This window comes from Carica papaya, chromosome 2 (assembly GCF_054855325.1).
Source record: "Carica papaya isolate Zhongbai chromosome 2, ASM5485532v1, whole genome shotgun sequence".
Lineage (NCBI taxonomy): Eukaryota > Viridiplantae > Streptophyta > Magnoliopsida > Brassicales > Caricaceae > Carica > Carica papaya.
The window spans coordinates 33391330-33410494 of record NC_142310.1 but is presented as its reverse complement, the minus strand read 5'-3'; the positions used below and the strand labels follow the sequence as shown (position 1 = coordinate 33410494).

The following is a 19165-nucleotide window of genomic DNA, read 5'->3' as shown; positions in this document are numbered from 1 at the left end:
TTAATAGTTTGGTCTTTAACATTTTTTTAGTTATTTTAACATATATACATATCATTTATATAGTTGTTGATTATTTATTTATGTTAGATTATATTTGAATACTCTAAAAAATAATTAAAAAATGTAATTTTAATTTATTCATTAAATTAATAATAACAAAAATATTATTTTATATTCTCTACGTAAAGACTTATGCTCACCTAAGTACCTATAAGTTCTTTAATTGACTGACTCTATTTTTCTTTTTTGCTATCTCAATGACTTTTTAAGTTGTGCGATACATACGTAATCTAATATATTTTATTTTTATGTATCTATTATGATGAATTCCATTCACTATTGGTATCACAATATCTAATATGAAAATCTGATACTTAATCATCTGAATCATCTATATTGTAGTTACAAAGTTAAAACTATTTACTTATATTATACATAAAAACTACATTCCAAGCATGTATACACATATCGAATAATTTTTATTGGCTACGCTAAGGAGTCCTATGCTAACAAGAATTATTCTACATCATCATTTAAACACTGAAATTATTCAGATAGTGATATATTCTCTCATATTGCTATAGCCAAAAAGTATTGACACAAAGGTTTACGGTGTTGTTTGAGCAATTAGCAATGTGAGAGTCGTTCTAAAACATGCATTCATGCTAATGAGTGTATATATATCAATATTAGCCTTAATAAATGTCATTTGGTGTGAAATGGGCCTCCTTTTAAATTGTATATGATGAGATTGCATACCATACTATTTGATACTGTAACATAATACAATATATATTATTTTTGGTAATACAATACACATTACCATACTATTTGATACTGTAACATAATACAATATATATTATTTTTAGCAATGCAATATACACTATTTTGATACTAATCAAGTAATCTAAAGTTTTTTACAATAAATCATTTCAATTGACTTAATTTATAATATAATCACTTTTTTTTTATTACAGTGTTCATTACTTTCGATGAAAAAAAAAAAAATTATTTCATAATTCAATTCTTTTTATGATGTATAATCAGATATGTTAATTATTTTATTTTATTTTTAAACAGAAAATATTAAATAATTCAGTATTGCCAAATTGCAAGAAAATAAATTGAGCAAAAAGATTTTACTTCACAATTAGCATATGCACGTACATATGATTTTCCATGTAGCTATGAAATTATGTTTTGTATTTATTCTCTTTAATAAAAGCCAAATTGCACGAACACCACAATCGGTTCGTGTATATCTTTTTGTAGTGATCCTGCACGTAGGCAATAATTGTCTCATTATAACGTTGGGAAAATTTGTACTAGTCATTATATGTATATAATTATATCACGAAAAACACGTTCGGCTGTTTTTCTAACCAGCTAGCTTTATGTAATCTACGTATACTTTCATTCGGTTAATACTAAAAAATAATATTACAATCATTAATTATAATTATGGGACTTAATTTTATTGTTAACTACAAATTAATTATAGAAGGAGTTTTTTTTTTTTGCATAATAAAATAATTTAATTTTATTTAACTCTATAATCTCGTACAAACTAAAAAATATATCAAATACTAAATTATTCTATATATTATTCGTCCGCGTCTTTATTGTTTTTAATATTAAATATTTCATATTATTTGTAATTGCTTTTTTCTTTTTCATTTGTTGTTTTTAATATAAATAAAATGTAATTATAATTACACATTATCCTGTAATATTTAATTTGTTTAGTATTAACATTTTAAATGTACTTTTTTATTATTTTATAATATAGCATAAATGAGTGCTTTTAAAAAAATTATTTATATTTTCTCATGGGCTTGTACATATGGGCCTAGGCCCAATATCAAAAGCCGGGAGTTCAAAAAAAGAGGCGGGAGATTGATTTGATACGGTTATATTTTCCCGCTAAATTCTCCCCAAGTTTCAGACCAGAAAACCCTTGTATCCTTACAGCCTTCATTTTCTCTCCTTTTATAGTAATTCAATCCCAAATCTCACCAGAGTCTAAACGGAATCGCTCGGTTTCTTTTGCTGTTTTATATTCAATTAGGATTTCGTCTGTAATGCTAACTATAGCTGTGCCTAATTCTTCCCCGTGCAAGGAGATCGTGGCCGTCGGATCGGATACGGTCGGCGAAGTAGGCGGCATCTCGACTCCTCGGAAACGGAAGTTGAGATCTGATATGGCGGCAACGCGGACGAGGCAGACCTCTACACCGATGAAACGGAAATCGCCTCGTAGATGCGTCAATTCGAGTCCGAACACTCCTGAAAGTGTAAGTTCTATGTTATTCCAATTGATTTTAGCGAACTGGTTGATCCTAATGGTTTCAATTGTTTAGAATTTAGATTTAAGGGTTAGGTTGGTGAGAAAATAACTGAAAAAAGTTGATAGGTAAATGTGAAGTTCGGATCCGCCATTTTTATGCTTCTTTTTATATTGAAGTCAACTTAAGTCAAAACCATACGCCTGTAGAGTTAAAGGTTATTGGTAAGTAGAGGGACCTTACTTATGCTCAGTTGCTAATAATTTGCAGGGAATTAAGGAACAGTTGAGTGAGGATCGGGTGAGATCACGCAAATCACCAGTGAAGAAATTAATCAATTGTTTTAATGACAAACAGAGTTGGAATCCTAGAGGTCAGCTCGATTTTACTTTTTTATTTCTGTTATTCTAGTAAGTTAATTATGTGATTGATGTTAATGGTGAAGTAGTTGTTGATTTATTGTATAGATAATGAGCAAATGAGGGCTGTGAAAGAGGCATTGCATGTATCTACAGCACCGTCAAACGCTGTGTGCCGCGAGGATGAGCAGAAAAGGGCCTTTGACTTTGTTAAGACTTGTATGGAACAAGAGAAAGCTGCAAGTTTATACATATGCGGATGCCCAGGGACCGGAAAATCTTTATCAATGGAGAAAGTGAAAGGACAATTGATTGATTGGGCAAAAGAGGTAAGCTCGTTGATTATTTTTGTTTATCTAGTTTAGGCTATATGGCTTTAAAAGTTTGAGCACTGTGCCTCCGAAGTCCGAAAGATGTCAACCAAAATGGTGGCACTTGCTTAATATTTTTTTTTCTAATTGGAGATTCAGTGTTTCTGTTTGGTCACTTTGTTCTTTATAACTTTTTAAATACAATCTTGTTTGATCTTTTAGAGTCTTGACATTGCCTGCTCTTCTCTATTCTGCCGAGAATAGATAAATACACATGCAGAATAAATATACACGCGTTACTGTTGTTACTCTCTTACTGGAATGATGGTTTTATAATGTTTTTCTTCTATTTTATAGGCCGGTTTGCAGCCACCTGATGTTTTAGCTATGAATTGCACTTCACTCACAAACACAACAGAGATTTTCAGCAAGGTATTGTTGTGAAGAAGTTATCTCAACTATATTGACAATCCAGTCTTCCTCACTGTTTGATTGCCTTCTCAGATACTTGGCAAGCACCAACCTAGGAAGAAACTAAACGGCTCGGCTTCAGCTCTACAGTTCCTCCAGAACCTATATTCTCAGAACCAATATCCATCTGGCTCAAAGATGATGTAAGAAATGAAACTTCAGCTAATTTCTTCTCACAAGCAACCCTTAGCACATAAAATGTAAGTCATGCGGTGATTCTTACTTTCAGTTAACCTTTCCTTTTTACAGGCTTGTAATTGCTGATGAACTAGATTATCTAATCACAAAGGATCGGGCTGTTCTTCATGACCTTTTCATGCTTACAACCTTACAATTCTCTAGATGTATTCTAATAGGTAATGCCTAGTATCTCATCAAGATGTTGATGTTTTTCTGCGAGATATTCTTTATGGTGTCACCTATATCTTTTTCTTTATATTTGATTTTGCAGGAATTGCAAATGCCATAGATCTAGCAGATCGTTTTCTTCCAAGACTCAAATCATTGAATTGTGAGTTTATTACTCTCTCTCTCTGGATATTATTAAATTCTTATTGTGCTGTCTGCCATTAAAGAAGAATTTTGTTTCTCAATGATCTTAATGAGGATTAACATAAATTATGAGTCCATTCTATTCTCAGTTTTCTATGCATGTAGTTGAGCTGCAAAATCCTGAAGATGTCTCCTGTATATCTTCTTAATTCACCATTGAAGTAACTGTTTTCAATATTCAAGTCATATTTGCGGCAAGATACTGGCTTGCTCAGCTTCCACAAGCTGGGACTGTTCTAGTTGTCCTTTAGAAACAATATATAATATATACTGTCATGCTTTACTTCCTAGGATCAAAAATGGTTTTGCTGTTATGCAACTTACTGGTTTGTTTGAAACATTTCGCTTATTGACTCTGAAACAAATTTATCAATTCTATTATAGCAACTAACAAGTTTATAGTTCACATAAGTTGATTTGATCCTCTTGCTTCCTGGGAGGAATGCTGACTTTTTCACTTTCTTTTGTTGTTCCAGGCAAGCCTATGGTTATAACTTATCGAGCCTACTCTAAAGATCAAATCCTTGCGATACTTCAGGAGAGGCTCAAGGTAATTCCTCTCTCCTATTTAGCCTTCCAAATGCCTTTGCTTTATTTGTTGCAGTAATGCTAGGCAGAAACCTGAAATCAGTTAAGTTCCTGACATCTTTATGCAAGATGAAAAACAATACAAACATGTTTTTGTCATAATCCGTATTTCTCAAGATGACATCTTATTATATTGGTTGGTTTCTGGAAGGAGTAAAATCAAAAGGCATAGTTTTTCAAAATTTTTGCTTTCTATTGTAACATGTCAAGCTGTTGACCTGCAAACTCTTTTTCCATTCTCACAGGCACTCCCTTACATTGTATATCAACCACAAGCTTTGGAGCTCTGTGCCAGAGTGAGTCTTCCATATGTTTTAGTTTGATAAGTCTGATCAATGAATCACTTAGCTTGTTTATGCTGCCACTGGACTGACAACTCAAATATAACAGAAAGTTGCTGCTGCATCTGGAGATATGCGGAAAGCTCTCTGTGTTTGCAGGTTTGTTTCTATCCGTGTTGCAATGCAGCTTTTGATAATCTTGAGAATCATGTCATGTGGTTTTGATAAACTGGGGCCATAAAAGGTGGCAGAACAACTACATTACACTTAAGAAACTGCAAAATAAGTCCATATTCTTTTTCCAGAGAATGAAAACAAATGTCGAAGATGTTTTGCAATGAATGTAATACCTTTGCTTTGAAGCTACCTAGAAATTTTTGTGCCTGAAGTCTTTGACTTTGTTACAGGAGCGCAGTGGACATGCTAGAAACTGAACTGACAGAATCTATGGGCAAACTAAATTTGGCATTGGGTGAAGGAGAATCTTTTGATCAGGAGATATCTCCATCTCCTGAGAATAATATTGTAAGTCTCCACGTTTTAACACCTGAGAATCTGCTTTCTGATTTCGAAAGCCCTCACCAAATAAAAATGCTGGATAAAAATGTGGTTTTTTGTCTTTTTGCCAAAATAATAAATTACATGGCTTGTCCAAATTAAAAGAGGTCAATTATGGTATATGCTAAATTTTTCTAGCCCCTCAGCAAAATTAAGGATGTATTAGTATGGACCTATGTAGTAGTTGAAACGTACTCTTCATGCTTCAGAACTTTTTGATATGCAAGATTGACGCTCAGCTACTTGAATTTAATCTGGCTCACTTTTGAAAAAACTGCCAGAGTTTCCTTCAGTCTTTTCATATTTCCTCAAGAGTAATATTTCTTGAAAACTCCCAATAAATAAGATTGGCAATAGGCATTGTTTTTTTTTTTTTTTAAATTTTATTATTTCATATTTGTTCTGGAACCATGTTACAGGTAAGGCTTGACCATATGGCAGTTGCTTTATCAAAGACATTCAAATCACCAATAGTTGACACAATACAGTCTCTTCCTCAACATCAGCAAGTAATAAATTCCTTTCTGTTACAAGTAGATAACTTGTTTAGCAGTTTAGGATTTGTCAAACAGTTTATATATTTATAGTGCGTCAGCTCAATTTTTGTAGTTTCTTGTCATTCTCTCCTACAAGTCAGATTTGAATTTGAATAGCCTTTTCTTTATCTGATCACAAGTTAATTTGTTCCAATGATACTCAAAATGCAGATTATACTTTGCTCTGCTGTGAAATTTTTTCGTGGAGGAAAGAAGGATACTACAGTAGGAGAGGTGTGTTATTTGGATTTTAAAATACAGTTTTTATGAACTACATTGTTAAAAAATAAAAATAGTTGGATTATACTTCTAACTGTGGAAATAAAAATTCAACTGTATAATGCACTCTCCAGGAGGATTAAAGTTCATATTTTTATTTGACATAAGATTGTTTACAGTAAGGAAAGGAGATTCCTCAAAACAATAAAAAATAAGTTTTTAGAAAATTTTAAGTGGAATTAAGACCGTATGTTTTAAATTATCATTTAGACTGTTGAAAATGTATTATTTTTATTTTACTTGAATTATTCAAAAGTTCAACTTTTATTCTTTAGTAAGGAATTTAGCTGTTCATGTTTAAAATAAAATTTCAAAAGTACGAAAATAAAATCCATTAGTTCTAGGCCAACTGTTTGGAGAAAGAATAAGATTTGGAAAAACAGTTACTAACGATTACAATTTGCTGCTTGGGTGCAGTTGAATAAATCTTACCTAGATATATGCAAATCGTCACTCATGCCACCTGTTGGAAATTTGGAATTTTTGAGTATGTGTAAAGCGCTAAAGGACCAGGTACTTAACTACCTCGTGAAAGTTTTATTTTATTTTTTTGGAACAACTTTTTTGAAAGTTTTAAGTTCATTCATTAAATGAGTTTATTCTTCTTAATATAGATTTTGACTTTTTCGATAGATATAATGATTGATGCTAAGTGAAACAAGATTTCCATGTGCAGGGACTTGTTAAACTAGGTCAAGGCCGCGAAGATAGATCGAAAAGGGTAACACTAAAGGTAGATGAATCGGACATCACATTTGCATTGCAGGTAGACATCAACAACTCTCAAATTTTCAACTAATGTTTTATTTCCAGTGCATTTTATGATAATTTGCTGTTGAGATTTGGTGTTGTTTATCAAATTAAATGGTCAATAATCCACTCCTGATAATTATTTCCTATACAATTCCCCAAAGAATTCTAAATTTTTTTATAGAACGGAACGAGAATTGTTTTTGGGTCTTTTTCCTTTTGCTATTGTCTCTTATTATTTGTTTGGCCATTTTAATTGAATAACAGGGAGTTCGTTTCTTTCGAAATTGTCTTAAATAATTTTTTCACAATCGGAGATTCCTGATGTCAGTGGATACTCCTCTACCGTTCAACATCTGCAAGTAACCAGATGTAAAAGGTTTGAAGCGACCAACTTAAATATAACTTAAATAATTGTCTTGTAATTGTTTATAGAAATTGAGATTTTTATCTTAATCTTCACAGTCGTATGTGAAACTCAAGAGTTCAAACCAAATGGTTGTACCCGTGAGGATCTCGGTCAACAAAGAAATTGTGAAGTCCCACCATAATGTTAGGAGTTTCAACAGAAGAGGCTGGAGAACAAGATATTCCAATACCAGAAGTATACATGAAAATTATCTTGCACACAAAAAATAGTTTTCTTGTAATTTTTTACTTAATCCATGATTTGAGGAATTAATGAATAACCCATCTGCTGAGCCGTTTGCATGGGGCATATAGTTAGTGTTGGCAGTGGGCATAAGGAACTGGAATAAGACTTGCAATCCAATGAGTGTACTTCGCAACGAGATATTTTCCCAGGGTGTTGCCTCGAAATCTTTGAGACACCGTTTACTTACCAATTCTAACCTTTAGATAAAAATATTAAGATTTTGATAGAAGTAAAAAGCTACATATTTACTACCTACATATTTATATATTTATGCACATTTTTGTTTATAAACATATATATATGTATCTATATATAAAAATATATTAAGAGTTAAAGATAATGTATTTTATTAAAGCGAACATATACTTCCGGTTTAAGTCAAAATAGTGAATTATTTTAAATTTTTATCGTCCCAAACAACATAATATCATAAATCATTTTTCCTCTGGAGATTTAAATGCTATGACAAATAAGTACAAGCTCGGTTCAACCAGTTACATCTACAACGTCATACAATCTAGCAATTTCAACATTCAGATCTAACTTGTCTGCAAAGCCATAGACATACTTGTTAACTCGAACTTTCAATGAATAAATGAATGAATGCAATCCGGTAGGTAGAAAAGATGAAAATCACATACACCTAACAGTTTGAGAAAGCAACCAAATTTCTATCCAATATTCATTAAAGTTAACCCTACAGGACAATCTAACGAAAAAAAAAATCTAGTCAAACAGGCTAAAACCCATGTCATCATCAGATTCCTCAGCTGGCTCTTCCTTCTTCTCCTCCTTGGCAGCAGCCGCAGCAGGAGCTGCTCCACTGTCAGCAGCAACTGGAGCCGCAGCAACCGCAAACTTGCTTGGATCCTGTAGATTGTTAATCAAACGATTAATAATAGTTTATAAAGTTAACACAAATGAAGCTCCATAAGCTTCTTTTCCCTCAAAACAGACCCCTTTTGGTAGGAGTCCTGTCTTCAAATTCCAGTCAGTACTAGAAAAAAAGATTGATCCAGACTGAAATGGACAAAGTTAAAGCTCTCTCACTCCCTTTTTCCAATAAAAGAAAAAGAAAACTGCCTATAATGAAGCAAATAAAAGAAAAGATAGAACTAAACATTAAAGAAACGCCAACCTTCAAGTATTCTTTCACTTTCTCAGCCAATGGGAAGGAATAGTCTGTTGCCACTGCAACAGAAAGAACATTCTTGTACGCATTGACGAACATGTGAGGTGCGGCAGCAAGAGTAGGGAATGAGATGGCAAGTGACAGAGAAGTAACCATTGAAACCCCAGAAGCAAACTTGCTAATAAGATCTTCATCAGTCAGGTCAAGAACTTCAGGGCTGAAGACTGATCCACTGTCATAAACAGAGAGGACGACAAGGCCATAAGAGAAAGGGCGTATGCCAAGCTTTGAGAGAAGTGCAGCTTCGGATGAGCCAACTTTATCACCCTTCTTAATGATGTCAACTGGGGTAATGATTTCCACGGTACCCTTGTTGATCTTGGTGGGAATATTGAGCACCTGAGAAGTTGGAGAAGATTAGAGTGGAAAAGAATCTACTGAAAATTTTCAAGCTATGCAAGTCAACATAATATGATCTGTTTAGCTTTGATCTTGGGCGTTAACCTGGAAGAAGGATGTTTGAGAAGGGTCAAGTCCAGTATTTCCAGGTGGAACAACAACATCAATTGGTGCTGTAAGGCCAACACGTGCAGGAGCTCCAACCTGGTTTAGAAGATAAGAAAGTTAAGACGAGTTGAAATATATCAACAGAAAACTAGATACCCATGAAGGAATTCATGAATTTTTGCCCTTTCATGCTCAAAGATAATGTATTTCATTTGAAATGATTATGTTTCCTTATATTTAATTGTCAATAAAATTTGGAAAATCTAATTGAGTGATGGCGTGTAAGAGCAAATATTACTGGAGGCTGTACTATTATAATCTAAAACTCCATTAATATCATTCCTAATATTCACTAAATAGGATAAACCACAGTAAATACAAATAGAGCCCAGTATCCTCAAGGTGTCACAGGAAAGTACACAAATTATAATTTTAGAATGCCATTATTATCATCCCAACATTCAAGAAATAGGATCAACCAACCATGTAAGTTAATTTTATATTCAATAGAGATGAAAGATCAGTGAAATATTGTGACTCATACACCAATTGAAGTAGTTGTATATATATCTATCTCTACGCTCATATGATCCAAGGGGAACAATGGCAAAATCAGAAAATCCAACATGAAAATCTTTAGCACCAAATGTTTTACCTTGTACTTAGCAATCTCTTCTCGGACTTCCTTCAGATCACCCTTGGTGAAGATCAACCCAACATTGCCCTAAATTGAAAAATTAAAGTCAAGGAACATATGAGCTTGCTTTACCAGTAAATAAATATTGACAAAACAACAACCCAGATAATTAATATTGCGTAGATGCTGAATTTTTGTTAGATGGCCAAGAAGATTCGAGGAAAAAATTCTTATGAGTTAAATTCTCTACTTTCTCGAGTCATATTTTGCACAAGTTCATTGCACACAAGATATTGGTTAACTTTTCAGTGAAATGGTCCAGATTAATTTCCATTTGCAAAAGATTTTCTCCTCATAGTTTCTTAACAACCGAACAGTCTCTTCCTTCAAATCAAGGACTGATTTATTTAACACAATAAAATATAATACTACATATAAGATGGGTCGTCTATTGTATATACGTATATGTATTGCCCTATGCTTCCATTTACCCCCAGCTCCTGAGCAACCAAGCAAAAAATGCAGAACAACGCCTAAAAATTCAAAAAGATAAAACAATAATGGCCAACAAAATAGTCAGTCAGTAAGCGGATGAACCAAAAGAAAAAGAAACACCTACAACGAGCAAGGGAACGAGATTCATGATAGCCGGGTTCTTCGTTCTCTCAGCATGGAGCCTGATGGACCTCTTTATCATCGTATTTTTTCCCATCAAAACAATGGAGTCTCCTCTCAAACCCTTACGTATGCTTTGCATCTGGTTGGACCCAACATTATCGGCGGCAACCACCAGCACCTGAGAGTACTCGTCGAGCAAATTACACAGTTTCTTATCGTACTGTGTCTTCTTCTCCGCCTTTGAAGTTTTCTTCCCCGCCATTGTTTCACACAACCCTAGGATACAGATGGAAATTTAGAACCAGAGAGCTGCTAGAAGGGAAAACTGAAAACCCTAGAGAGGCATGGAAGTGACGACTCGCTGCATGGTACTTATATTGTACGATACTGGGTTATTGGGCTCTGTAAAATGCGGCCTTTTTGGTGTGGGCCCACAAGATCTTCGTTCCTCCCAAGAAAGTTTCAAGTGTTTGATAATGAATTAATAATCACCTTTTCTCGTCCTGACCCCTTTTTTAATTGTTCTCTTTTTTCTTCTCATGGCAATTTGGTAAATAACATAAGCTCACGAGCCAATGCGAATCGAGAGGTTCGGATCCAATATATTTATCGCGAAAGAAATAAATGTGTTGATTGATTGACGAGTGCTGACTTCATTTTACTGATGGGTCTCTATTCTTATGTTCAAATGCCGAATGATTTTTAACAACTTTTTACTAATGATATCATGAACTGTCTGTTCATAATGATCTCTTAGTTTATTTTAACTTTTATCTCTTATTAGAAAAAAAAAAAAATAATTTAAATATCAAAATATTTGAAGTTTGAATGGTTATTGGAATTGTTCAAAAGATATGCTTAAAGTATCATAATCCATAAAGTGTTTATCCCAAACACTAGTTGTTAGGGGTGTGTATTTCCTTGACGGTTTTATACATGTATAGATATGTACAAACACATGCAAATACACAAAACCCAAAAGACTAAAACTCTTAAAATAGAAAACCCACATCAAAGTTGCATCCTTTTAGCCTCTGTCTCCGCGATATGCTCCTCCACCGCCAATTCCTCCTCCTCTGATCTTTTTCCTTTTTACCGTCGACCATCGTTCTGACATCGCCTTCTTCAATCCTGGCATGTCGATTTGCATGCAAAGGGCACAATATATCGCATCCTCCTCTTTCACTTCCCATCCTCTTCTGCTTGACGCTGTTGCCGCCACTCCTCGGCCGACAAATTCGGGTCTTTATGAAACTCTCCACCCGACTCGAGACCTAAAAGGCTCCTCATAGTCACCGGTGAAAATAGATAAAAAACATGTTTGAATATGTCGGCAGAACGAGTTATGGAGTGATCAGGATGGCCGTCGACGGCGACTGAGCGATCATCACTGTCAATGTTGGTTACTCGGGAGTGGGTGGTGGGTGGGTGAGCAAAAACTTTGATGAGATCGGAATCTTTGGAGCAGATAACAAAAAAGATGGTGGCTTTCGGCCAAGGGTGTGTTTATTACATTTTGTAAATAAACATGTTAATAAAGTATATTGTAGCTTGCAGAATAAATCATTTTATAAAATAATATACTTACAAAATAATATAAACTCTTAAACTGTAATTGATGTTAAATATTAAAAATTATTTTGTACAATAATATATTCTCATAGTATTTTCCAATTTCTATATCTATATGTTTTGTGATACTTATTTTTTTTTAAGTACAAAGGAAAAAACACAATTAAACTGAAAAAAAAAACTTTAAGTATTACACATTCTAAATTAATAAACTTCGAGGAGATCATCTCTAATGATGTTATATGAGTATGTCGTACGTAATGTAGGTCAGGAGTGGTCAAAATCTTAATTTATCAAGTAGTCCGCATACCAATTATCTTCATAATAATTATATTGTATTTTTAACAGTTCGATATTTCATGAGCCAAACTTTTATAATTTAATTTATTAGAAGTTAAACTGTCATTGTTAAAAATTTTATTAAGGACATAGACGGCGAGCCCCAAATTTCAAACTAATTCGAGGCAATCCAAATATATTCTTGAGGTGGCCCCAAGCACTAGACCATCGCAATCCCTGCCCAACGCACCAGCACAAGCACATGACATGAATGGTGTAGTTAAAGATTTCTTCAATTTAACAAAATTAAAATGCATAATATGAATTTTATATAGAATTTTACATTAGACAACTTTTGTCATTTAAAAAAAAATTAAATTTTGTTATATTTAAAATAAGTTTGTACCTATAAATAAATGTTATAAAAAATTTTAAATTTATTTCAGAAACAATTTTATGATTCTTAAAAAAAAAAACATGTGGAATTAAATTTAAGAAAATTTTGTACTAAAATTTACGAATATCAACAGTTATTATTAATTATTTAATATTTAAAAAACAATAATTCTCAAAAACAATTTATACAATTGTTATAAGCTTGAATTTACAGTACAATTAATATTAATTTTGTAATTTACAAGATAAATTATTATTAAAAAAATTATCACTTCAGATCCGGTGTGCGCCGACATTGAGGTTCTAAGTGAAAACAAATCAAAATTCTTTGCACAAAAATAAGAAGGACACAGGATCATCGTCCCGGTGCTCAACCCGTACTGAAAAGCCAGCAATGGCGGCCGTTCATCTCTTGTCTGTCAAAACAAATGCCTCAGCCATGGGAGCCCTAGCCGCTAGGTCCAATCAGTTTCCTTGTGCTCTTCGATTTCCTTCAACTGTTTCTGTTAACTTTAATAGCAGAGCGTCGAGCTCCGACGCCAATTTCCTTACTTCACTCAGCTCGAGCTCCCACGCCTTTACGCTCAAATGCTCCGCTTCATCTCCTCCACCATCAGGTAATTCTTTCTTCATTTCGGTTTCCAGAAAGTGATTTTACATATATGATTAACATATATGATCATAGAGAGGATTCTGTTCATTTTACAATCTGTTTGGTTGCTAGGACATTTTGATTTCTGTTTGGTTCGCCGAAAGAGTTAGTGGTGGAAAGGATAAATGGAAAGATACTGTTCTTATATGAGTTTTTTTTTAGATTTCTATTTGTCAAAAGAGAATGGTGTTTTGATTTAGGCCCTCAAAAAGAGAAAAATTTAGTTTCAGTTTTTTTTTTTTCCCCCTTTGTTTCTGACCAATTAGGTTATGGATGCATGTACAATTTGGACAGAAAAACTTTTGCTCCATTTAAACCCGGAAATTGCTTGATTCATATTCTCCTGGGAACCTTAAAGAGAATAAAAATACATAGGGTTTGAAGTTATTTTTTGCTGCTAATCTTCTCATCTGCATATTCTGTTTATTATGGATTATGGGAATTTTGATTTAAATTCTGGTGTCTTCATATGATTTATTCAGGTGATCAGTCAATAAAGTTTAAAGAGGCTGCAAAGCGGGGGAATTTAGTTCCTCTTTTTCGATCAATTTTCTCTGATCACCTAACTCCAGTTCTTGCATACCGGTGTTTGGTTAAGGAAGATGACAGAGATGCTCCAAGCTTTTTGTTTGAGTCAGTTGAGCCTGGTTTGCAAGTTTCTAGTATTGTAAGCCTCCATAGTCTTAATATCCTTATTCATGTATTTGATTATCTTCAAAAGATCAATGATTCTCATTTTTTATAATTTCTCTAAGGGGCGGTATAGCGTGGTTGGAGCTCAGCCAACAATAGAAATTGTGGCAAAGGGGAATATGGTTACTGTAATGGACCATGAAGCAGGTCAAAAGACAGAAGAATTGGTGGAGGATCCGATGATGGTTCCTCAAAGAATAATGGAAGGATGGAAGCCCCAACGGATTGAAGAACTTCCAGAAGCATTCTGTGGTAAGGGAAATTAGTAAGCTAGGCTAAATTTTTTCAGATTCTTTTAAGTTGGTCTTTGTCCTTAAATTATTTTTAGCTCTGTTCTTTATTTTAAATGGTAAGCTATCTGATTAAGGAAGCTATATGGGCTTCTCCTTGGAGACAAAGTTTGTGTTTTACTATCTACAAGAAGCTTTTGGAGAGGCAGCTAATTGTATTTTTGATTCCCATTGAATCCTAAAAGCACATAGGTTAATATTTACAACTGCTATTATTTTTTTCTTAAATAAATTCAGGTGGATGGGTTGGTTATTTCTCATATGATACAGTGCGTTACGTGGAGAAGAAAAAGCTGCCATTCTCTAGTTCTCCGCTAGATGATAGAAATCTTCCTGATGTTCATTTAGGTCTTTATGATGATGTGGTTGTCTTTGATCATGTGGAGAAGGTATTCTCTAATTTCACCACTGAGCCATGCGTTATTCTTGTATTTTTGGGTTAAGCATATCTATTATCTTTGTGGCATGCTTGGCCTGGTATTCCTTCATATCGAAAAGTATTATCATTTTATATCTTTGTACCTATTTTCTTGATATATGCTAATCAATATAATGCCCAAGCAAGTTGTATATATCTTGCTTTATGTAATAGGTTGATGGTAGGTTATTATTATTATTATTATTATTATCAAGTTGTATATATCTTGCTCTATATAATAGATTAGTGGTAAGGGTGTTTGATGGTATGTTATTATTTTTATTATTTGACATAATTTGCAGTAGGTTTTTATTGTCAATTTGGTAAATGGGATGATTCATATTGAACTGACCCGTGCTAGTTTCTTATTGTAGGTTTTGGTTGAATTTTAGATATTTCATGTGTTTAAAATTAAGTAAAAAAATATTTACAAGACACAAAGGGGATGCTGCTTGCCTGCAGAATTATGCAAGTTAGCTCCTCCACAAAAGAAACCTCATCTATACCACAGTCCTCACTAGTCCAAAAATGTAAATGAGATTACCATGTTGTAATTTGTTTTTTCTTTTTGACTTGTAATATCTTGACCTCAGAAAGCATATGTGATCCACTGGGTGCGTTTAGATCAATATTCTTCTATTGAAGAGGCTTTTAGTGATGGAATGACTCGGTTGGAAACTTTAGTATCTAGAGTTCATGACATAAATCCGTGAGTGATCCTCCTTTACTCTAGATTTATTGGCACTCGACCGCTTTTTTTCCTTTTAAATATGGTTTTTGCATATATGGTTTTTGCAATTTTCAGCCCAAAGCTGCCTGCTGGTTCAATAAAGTTGCAGACTCAACTATTTGGTCCTAAGTTAGAGGTTTCAAGTATGAAGAGTGATGCTTACAAGGAGGCAGTATTGCAGGCCAAAGAACATATCTTGGCTGGTGATATTTTTCAGATTGTTTTAAGTCAGCGTTTTGAGCGGCGAACATTTGCCGACCCATTTGAAATCTATAGGGCTCTGAGAATTGTTAATCCAAGTCCATACATGGCATATTTACAAGTATGTTTGCTTTTCTCTCCGAATGTTTTAAGGGTTTACTGTTAATGATCTGATGAATGTTAAATTCCTAAGATCTTATTTGCTTATTTTCCTTGATCAGGCCAGAGGTTGCATAATGGTTGCATCAAGCCCGGAGATTCTGTTACATGCGAAGAAGGTAAATATCAGGGATAAGACCATTTGGGTTTGGAGGGTAACCAAACAAAAATTTTTGGTCTTTAAATTCCGAAAATTAAACTGAACTGAAATTTTGTATAGAAATTAAACCAACCACTCCAAAATTCATATTCAGTTTGGTCTGATTGTGGTTAATTTTTTGAATTTTATTAAAATAATAAAAATAAATAGCTTTTTTATTAAAATTTTGTTTTATATATTTTTAATTTATTTTTCATCAAAATATTAATATTAATTAGGAATATTGATACTAAACATAAAAACTGCAGTGTACAAAAACTAATATAGTAGAATATCTAATTTTTATTATGTATACTTCAAATTTATTAATTTATATATTTCATATAATAATTTTTTTTTAATCTCTAATTGATCTAGACTCAAAATTATTTAACGGGATTTGGATTAAACCAGTTCTTTTTACCTGTAAAATCAAACGAAACCAGCCATGACCAATTTGGTTGGTTTGATTTATTTTTTTGGTTTGCAGCCAATAACTTACTAGCTATAACCATAATTTGATGAATAAATTGGATAATTTTTCTTTGGTGTCTGTTTTAGTCTTTAGTTTGCTTTTATTTATGTATATAATGATGAAAGTAATAGCCCTTTCACTTTCTATCTTTCTCCCTGACAAGATGAAATGAATTTGATGGATTTGGCCTTCCTATTTGTAAAGTTGTTAAAGCCATTAGCATTTATCTTTACAGAACAAAATCACAAATCGTCCTCTTGCTGGCACTGTAAGAAGAGGAAAGACACCCAAGGAAGACATAATGCTGGAGGAGGAACTTTTGAAGGATGAAAAGCAATGTGCAGAGCACATTATGTTAGTTGACTTGGGGAGGAACGATGTTGGAAAGGTTTACCCCCATTCTGTATCCATGTTTATTTTGTGGTTATTGGCTCTTCATTTTGTTTTCCCAATTCTTCTCTTAGATGTCTTAGGTTAACGAAATGTTCAGTTAATTGAGTTTTGGATTCCATACAAAAACCTCTGCTGATTGTACTTGCTTTTGTAGTTCTCTTTTCTCATTTGTCTTTGTTGGTACTTAAAAGGGCTTTATGTCCTGGACTATGTTCCTAGGTTCTGTATGACATTTCATTCTTCTTGCAAGTAAATATTTGTAGATTTTTTCCACTGCTTGATATTGTACTTTCCCTTAATTGATAGCCTAAACTTACAAAAACTACTTATTTGAAAATGGGATCCAAATGCATGGCTTGAAGTCATCACGTTGGATGGGTTGTATTTTGTATGGATACAATCAAATGTAATGGAACCTAAGTCTTCTGGCATGTTTGATGAGTTTTCTGGAAATTGTTTTAAGAACTTTGTACTTAAGGACAATATTTTGCACTTAATGTCAGGCTGTTCATGCAGGTATCAAAACCTGGTTCAGTGAAGGTGGAGAAGCTAATGAATATTGAACGTTATTCTCATGTCATGCACATCAGCTCGACGGTATGTTCTTTAACAACACTTGAGCAATGAAACATTTGTAAAACCCATCAGCTTACCTGGTTATTTACACAATAAAAAAAGTTTGAAGCTAAGGATGTTGCCTTTGGATATGAAAATTTAAAATCTCTCAGGTTGAGGCATAATATGGGTGAAATCTCTTTCCTTCCTTCTCTTCTCATGTATTTTAGTTATCATTCTTTTCTACTTGAAGCATCCTGCAAAGCACTTTCTAGATGAGGTTGAACATATGTATTTACTTAAAGCATTCTCCAAGGCACTTGTATATGAGGTTGAATGTATCTATGTTTGTCTTTGCAGGTAACGGGAGAGTTACTTGATCATTTAACAAGCTGGGATGCTTTGCGTGCGACGCTACCTGTTGGAACTGTTAGCGGAGCACCAAAGGTTGTCTCCGGCACTCTTCCATTTCTTGATGGATGTTTCTATATTTATGTGTCTTGAGATTTCATTATAGTTCTCAATTTGCAGACAGTTTAGCTTTATCAGATGAAATGTGCTCATTTTGATTTCTGTTCAATTTTGCAAGAAAAAATTAAATCTTTAAACTGTCTTGAAGGTTGAATTGTTGTATCCACGTAGTAACTTCTGATGTATTACAGGTTAAAGCCATGGAGTTAATTGATAAACTGGAAGTCACAAGGCGCGGCCCATACAGTGGTGGATTTGGAGGCATTTCATTTTCCGGTGACATGGACATTGCTCTCACTTTGAGGACAATGGTTTTCCCAACTAATTTCCGCCATGACACAATGTACTCGTACAAGGATGTGAGCAAGCGCCGAGAATGGGTTGCTCACATACAGGCCGGAGCTGGGATTGTGGCTGACAGCGATCCTGGTGACGAGCAGAGGGAGTGTGAAAACAAGGCTGCCGCCCTTGCAAGAGCTATTGATCTCGCGGAGTCTTCCTTTGTCGGTAAATCGAGCACTTCTCAGATCACGGGGTTTAATCGGCTCAGTCTCTAGGGAAGCTGGACGTTGATTCATGAAATGGTAAACAGTTTCCTCAACAACAGAACCTTTTTGGATCAAATTATTATTATTTTTTAAAGTTGGAAAAATATCATAGAGGAGTGCAGAAGCTAGTTACTAAAACATTGAAATACGGATCTGTCATTTCTTAATCTACAGTTCTTTACTTTTTATTTTCTTTTATTGTTACTTTCGTAACTACATAAAATTTAAGGTTGCCGGTTTCAAGTTTCAGCTGGCTGTTTCTCATCCTTAAATTTTTCACTTACTGCTAAGTTTAATTCATTTCTATGGAATTTTAATATCAGGCCATAAGATTGGTTTCCAATCTTTACAGTTGAAATTATGAAAAATAGTAATATATATTTAGCATATTTTTCATTATTCATTATATAATAAACAAATTTTGTCTTGTAAAAAATGTTTTATTCAAGAAAAATATTGTCATTTTGGTATTTTGAATATTCCATCTTTTTTTAATTTTAATTATGTAAAAGTATACATGAAAAACATTATTAATTTTAAATGTTTAAATTTAATATATTATTAAAATAAAAAAAATAAATAATGAAATAATAAAAACAAATTCCACCTACGTGATTTGCTCTGTTACCAGAATCCAACAGTTTACCTTTTATCTTTACACCATTTTCTCTTGCT

General features: G+C 33.5%; 3 protein-coding genes across 4 annotated transcripts; 2 read left to right on the top strand and 1 right to left on the bottom strand.

Moving 5' to 3' along the window:
• Positions 1-1939: 1939 nt before the first annotated feature.
• CDC6 (cell division control 6) lies at positions 1940-7773 on the top strand. The gene is made up of 17 exons (XM_022036044.2): positions 1940-2294; positions 2556-2658; positions 2753-2973; positions 3313-3387; positions 3460-3569; positions 3676-3782; positions 3878-3937; positions 4455-4528; positions 4812-4862; positions 4957-5006; positions 5255-5372; positions 5825-5914; positions 6113-6175; positions 6638-6733; positions 6897-6986; positions 7238-7349; positions 7436-7773. The coding sequence occupies exons 1-16, from the start codon at positions 2082-2084 to the stop codon at positions 7268-7270; spliced, it is 1554 nt and encodes a 517-aa protein (XP_021891736.1). The 5' UTR covers positions 1940-2081; the 3' UTR covers positions 7271-7349; positions 7436-7773.
• Positions 7774-7997: 224 nt separating this feature from the next.
• LOC110810018 (large ribosomal subunit protein uL10-like) lies at positions 7998-10878 on the bottom strand. The gene is made up of 5 exons (XM_022036046.2): positions 10521-10878; positions 9920-9988; positions 9262-9360; positions 8764-9156; positions 7998-8495 (listed from the first exon to the last, which is right to left on the bottom strand). The coding sequence occupies exons 1-5, from the start codon at positions 10779-10781 to the stop codon at positions 8352-8354; spliced, it is 966 nt and encodes a 321-aa protein (XP_021891738.1). The 5' UTR covers positions 10782-10878; the 3' UTR covers positions 7998-8351.
• Positions 10879-13046: 2168 nt separating this feature from the next.
• Positions 13047-18739, top strand: ASA2 (anthranilate synthase 2). 2 transcript variants are annotated; one of them, XM_088214204.1, is made up of 11 exons: positions 13047-13383; positions 13901-14085; positions 14174-14363; positions 14639-14790; positions 15413-15528; positions 15625-15871; positions 15972-16028; positions 16759-16911; positions 17433-17513; positions 17832-17918; positions 18134-18739. In XM_088214204.1, exons 1-11 carry the CDS (start codon positions 13161-13163, stop codon positions 18497-18499), a joined length of 1857 nt encoding a protein of 618 aa, XP_088070330.1. In that variant the 5' UTR covers positions 13047-13160; the 3' UTR covers positions 18500-18739. The 2 variants fall into 2 exon arrangements, with proteins under 2 accessions (XP_088070330.1, XP_021891737.2); XM_022036045.2 differs by having other exon boundaries at positions 13244-13383; positions 14185-14363.
• The last annotated feature ends 426 nt before the right edge of the window (positions 18740-19165 follow it).

Bases quoted from the DNA above. Each gene is read 5' to 3' on its own strand.
- ASA2 (XM_088214204.1), top strand. From the start codon at position 13,161: ATGGCGGCCGTTCATCTCTTGTCTGTCAAAACAAATGCCTCAGCCATG. The intron at 14,791-15,412 runs GTATTCTCTAAT...TCTTGACCTCAG, and splicing joins TCTTTGATCATGTGGAGAAG to AAAGCATATGTGATCCACTG. The intron at 16,029-16,758 runs GTAAATATCAGG...TTATCTTTACAG, and splicing joins TTCTGTTACATGCGAAGAAG to AACAAAATCACAAATCGTCC.
- CDC6 (XM_022036044.2), top strand. From the start codon at position 2,082: ATGCTAACTATAGCTGTGCCTAATTCTTCCCCGTGCAAGGAGATCGTG. The intron at 2,974-3,312 runs GTAAGCTCGTTG...TCTATTTTATAG, and splicing joins TGATTGATTGGGCAAAAGAG to GCCGGTTTGCAGCCACCTGA. The intron at 6,734-6,896 runs GTACTTAACTAC...TTCCATGTGCAG, and splicing joins GTAAAGCGCTAAAGGACCAG to GGACTTGTTAAACTAGGTCA.
- LOC110810018 (XM_022036046.2), bottom strand. From the start codon at position 10,781: ATGGCGGGGAAGAAAACTTCAAAGGCGGAGAAGAAGACACAGTACGAT. The intron at 9,361-9,919 runs GTAAAACATTTG...CTTCTAAACCAG, and splicing joins AAGAGATTGCTAAGTACAAG to GTTGGAGCTCCTGCACGTGT. The intron at 9,157-9,261 runs GTTAACGCCCAA...CCAACTTCTCAG, and splicing joins CTCAAACATCCTTCTTCCAG to GTGCTCAATATTCCCACCAA.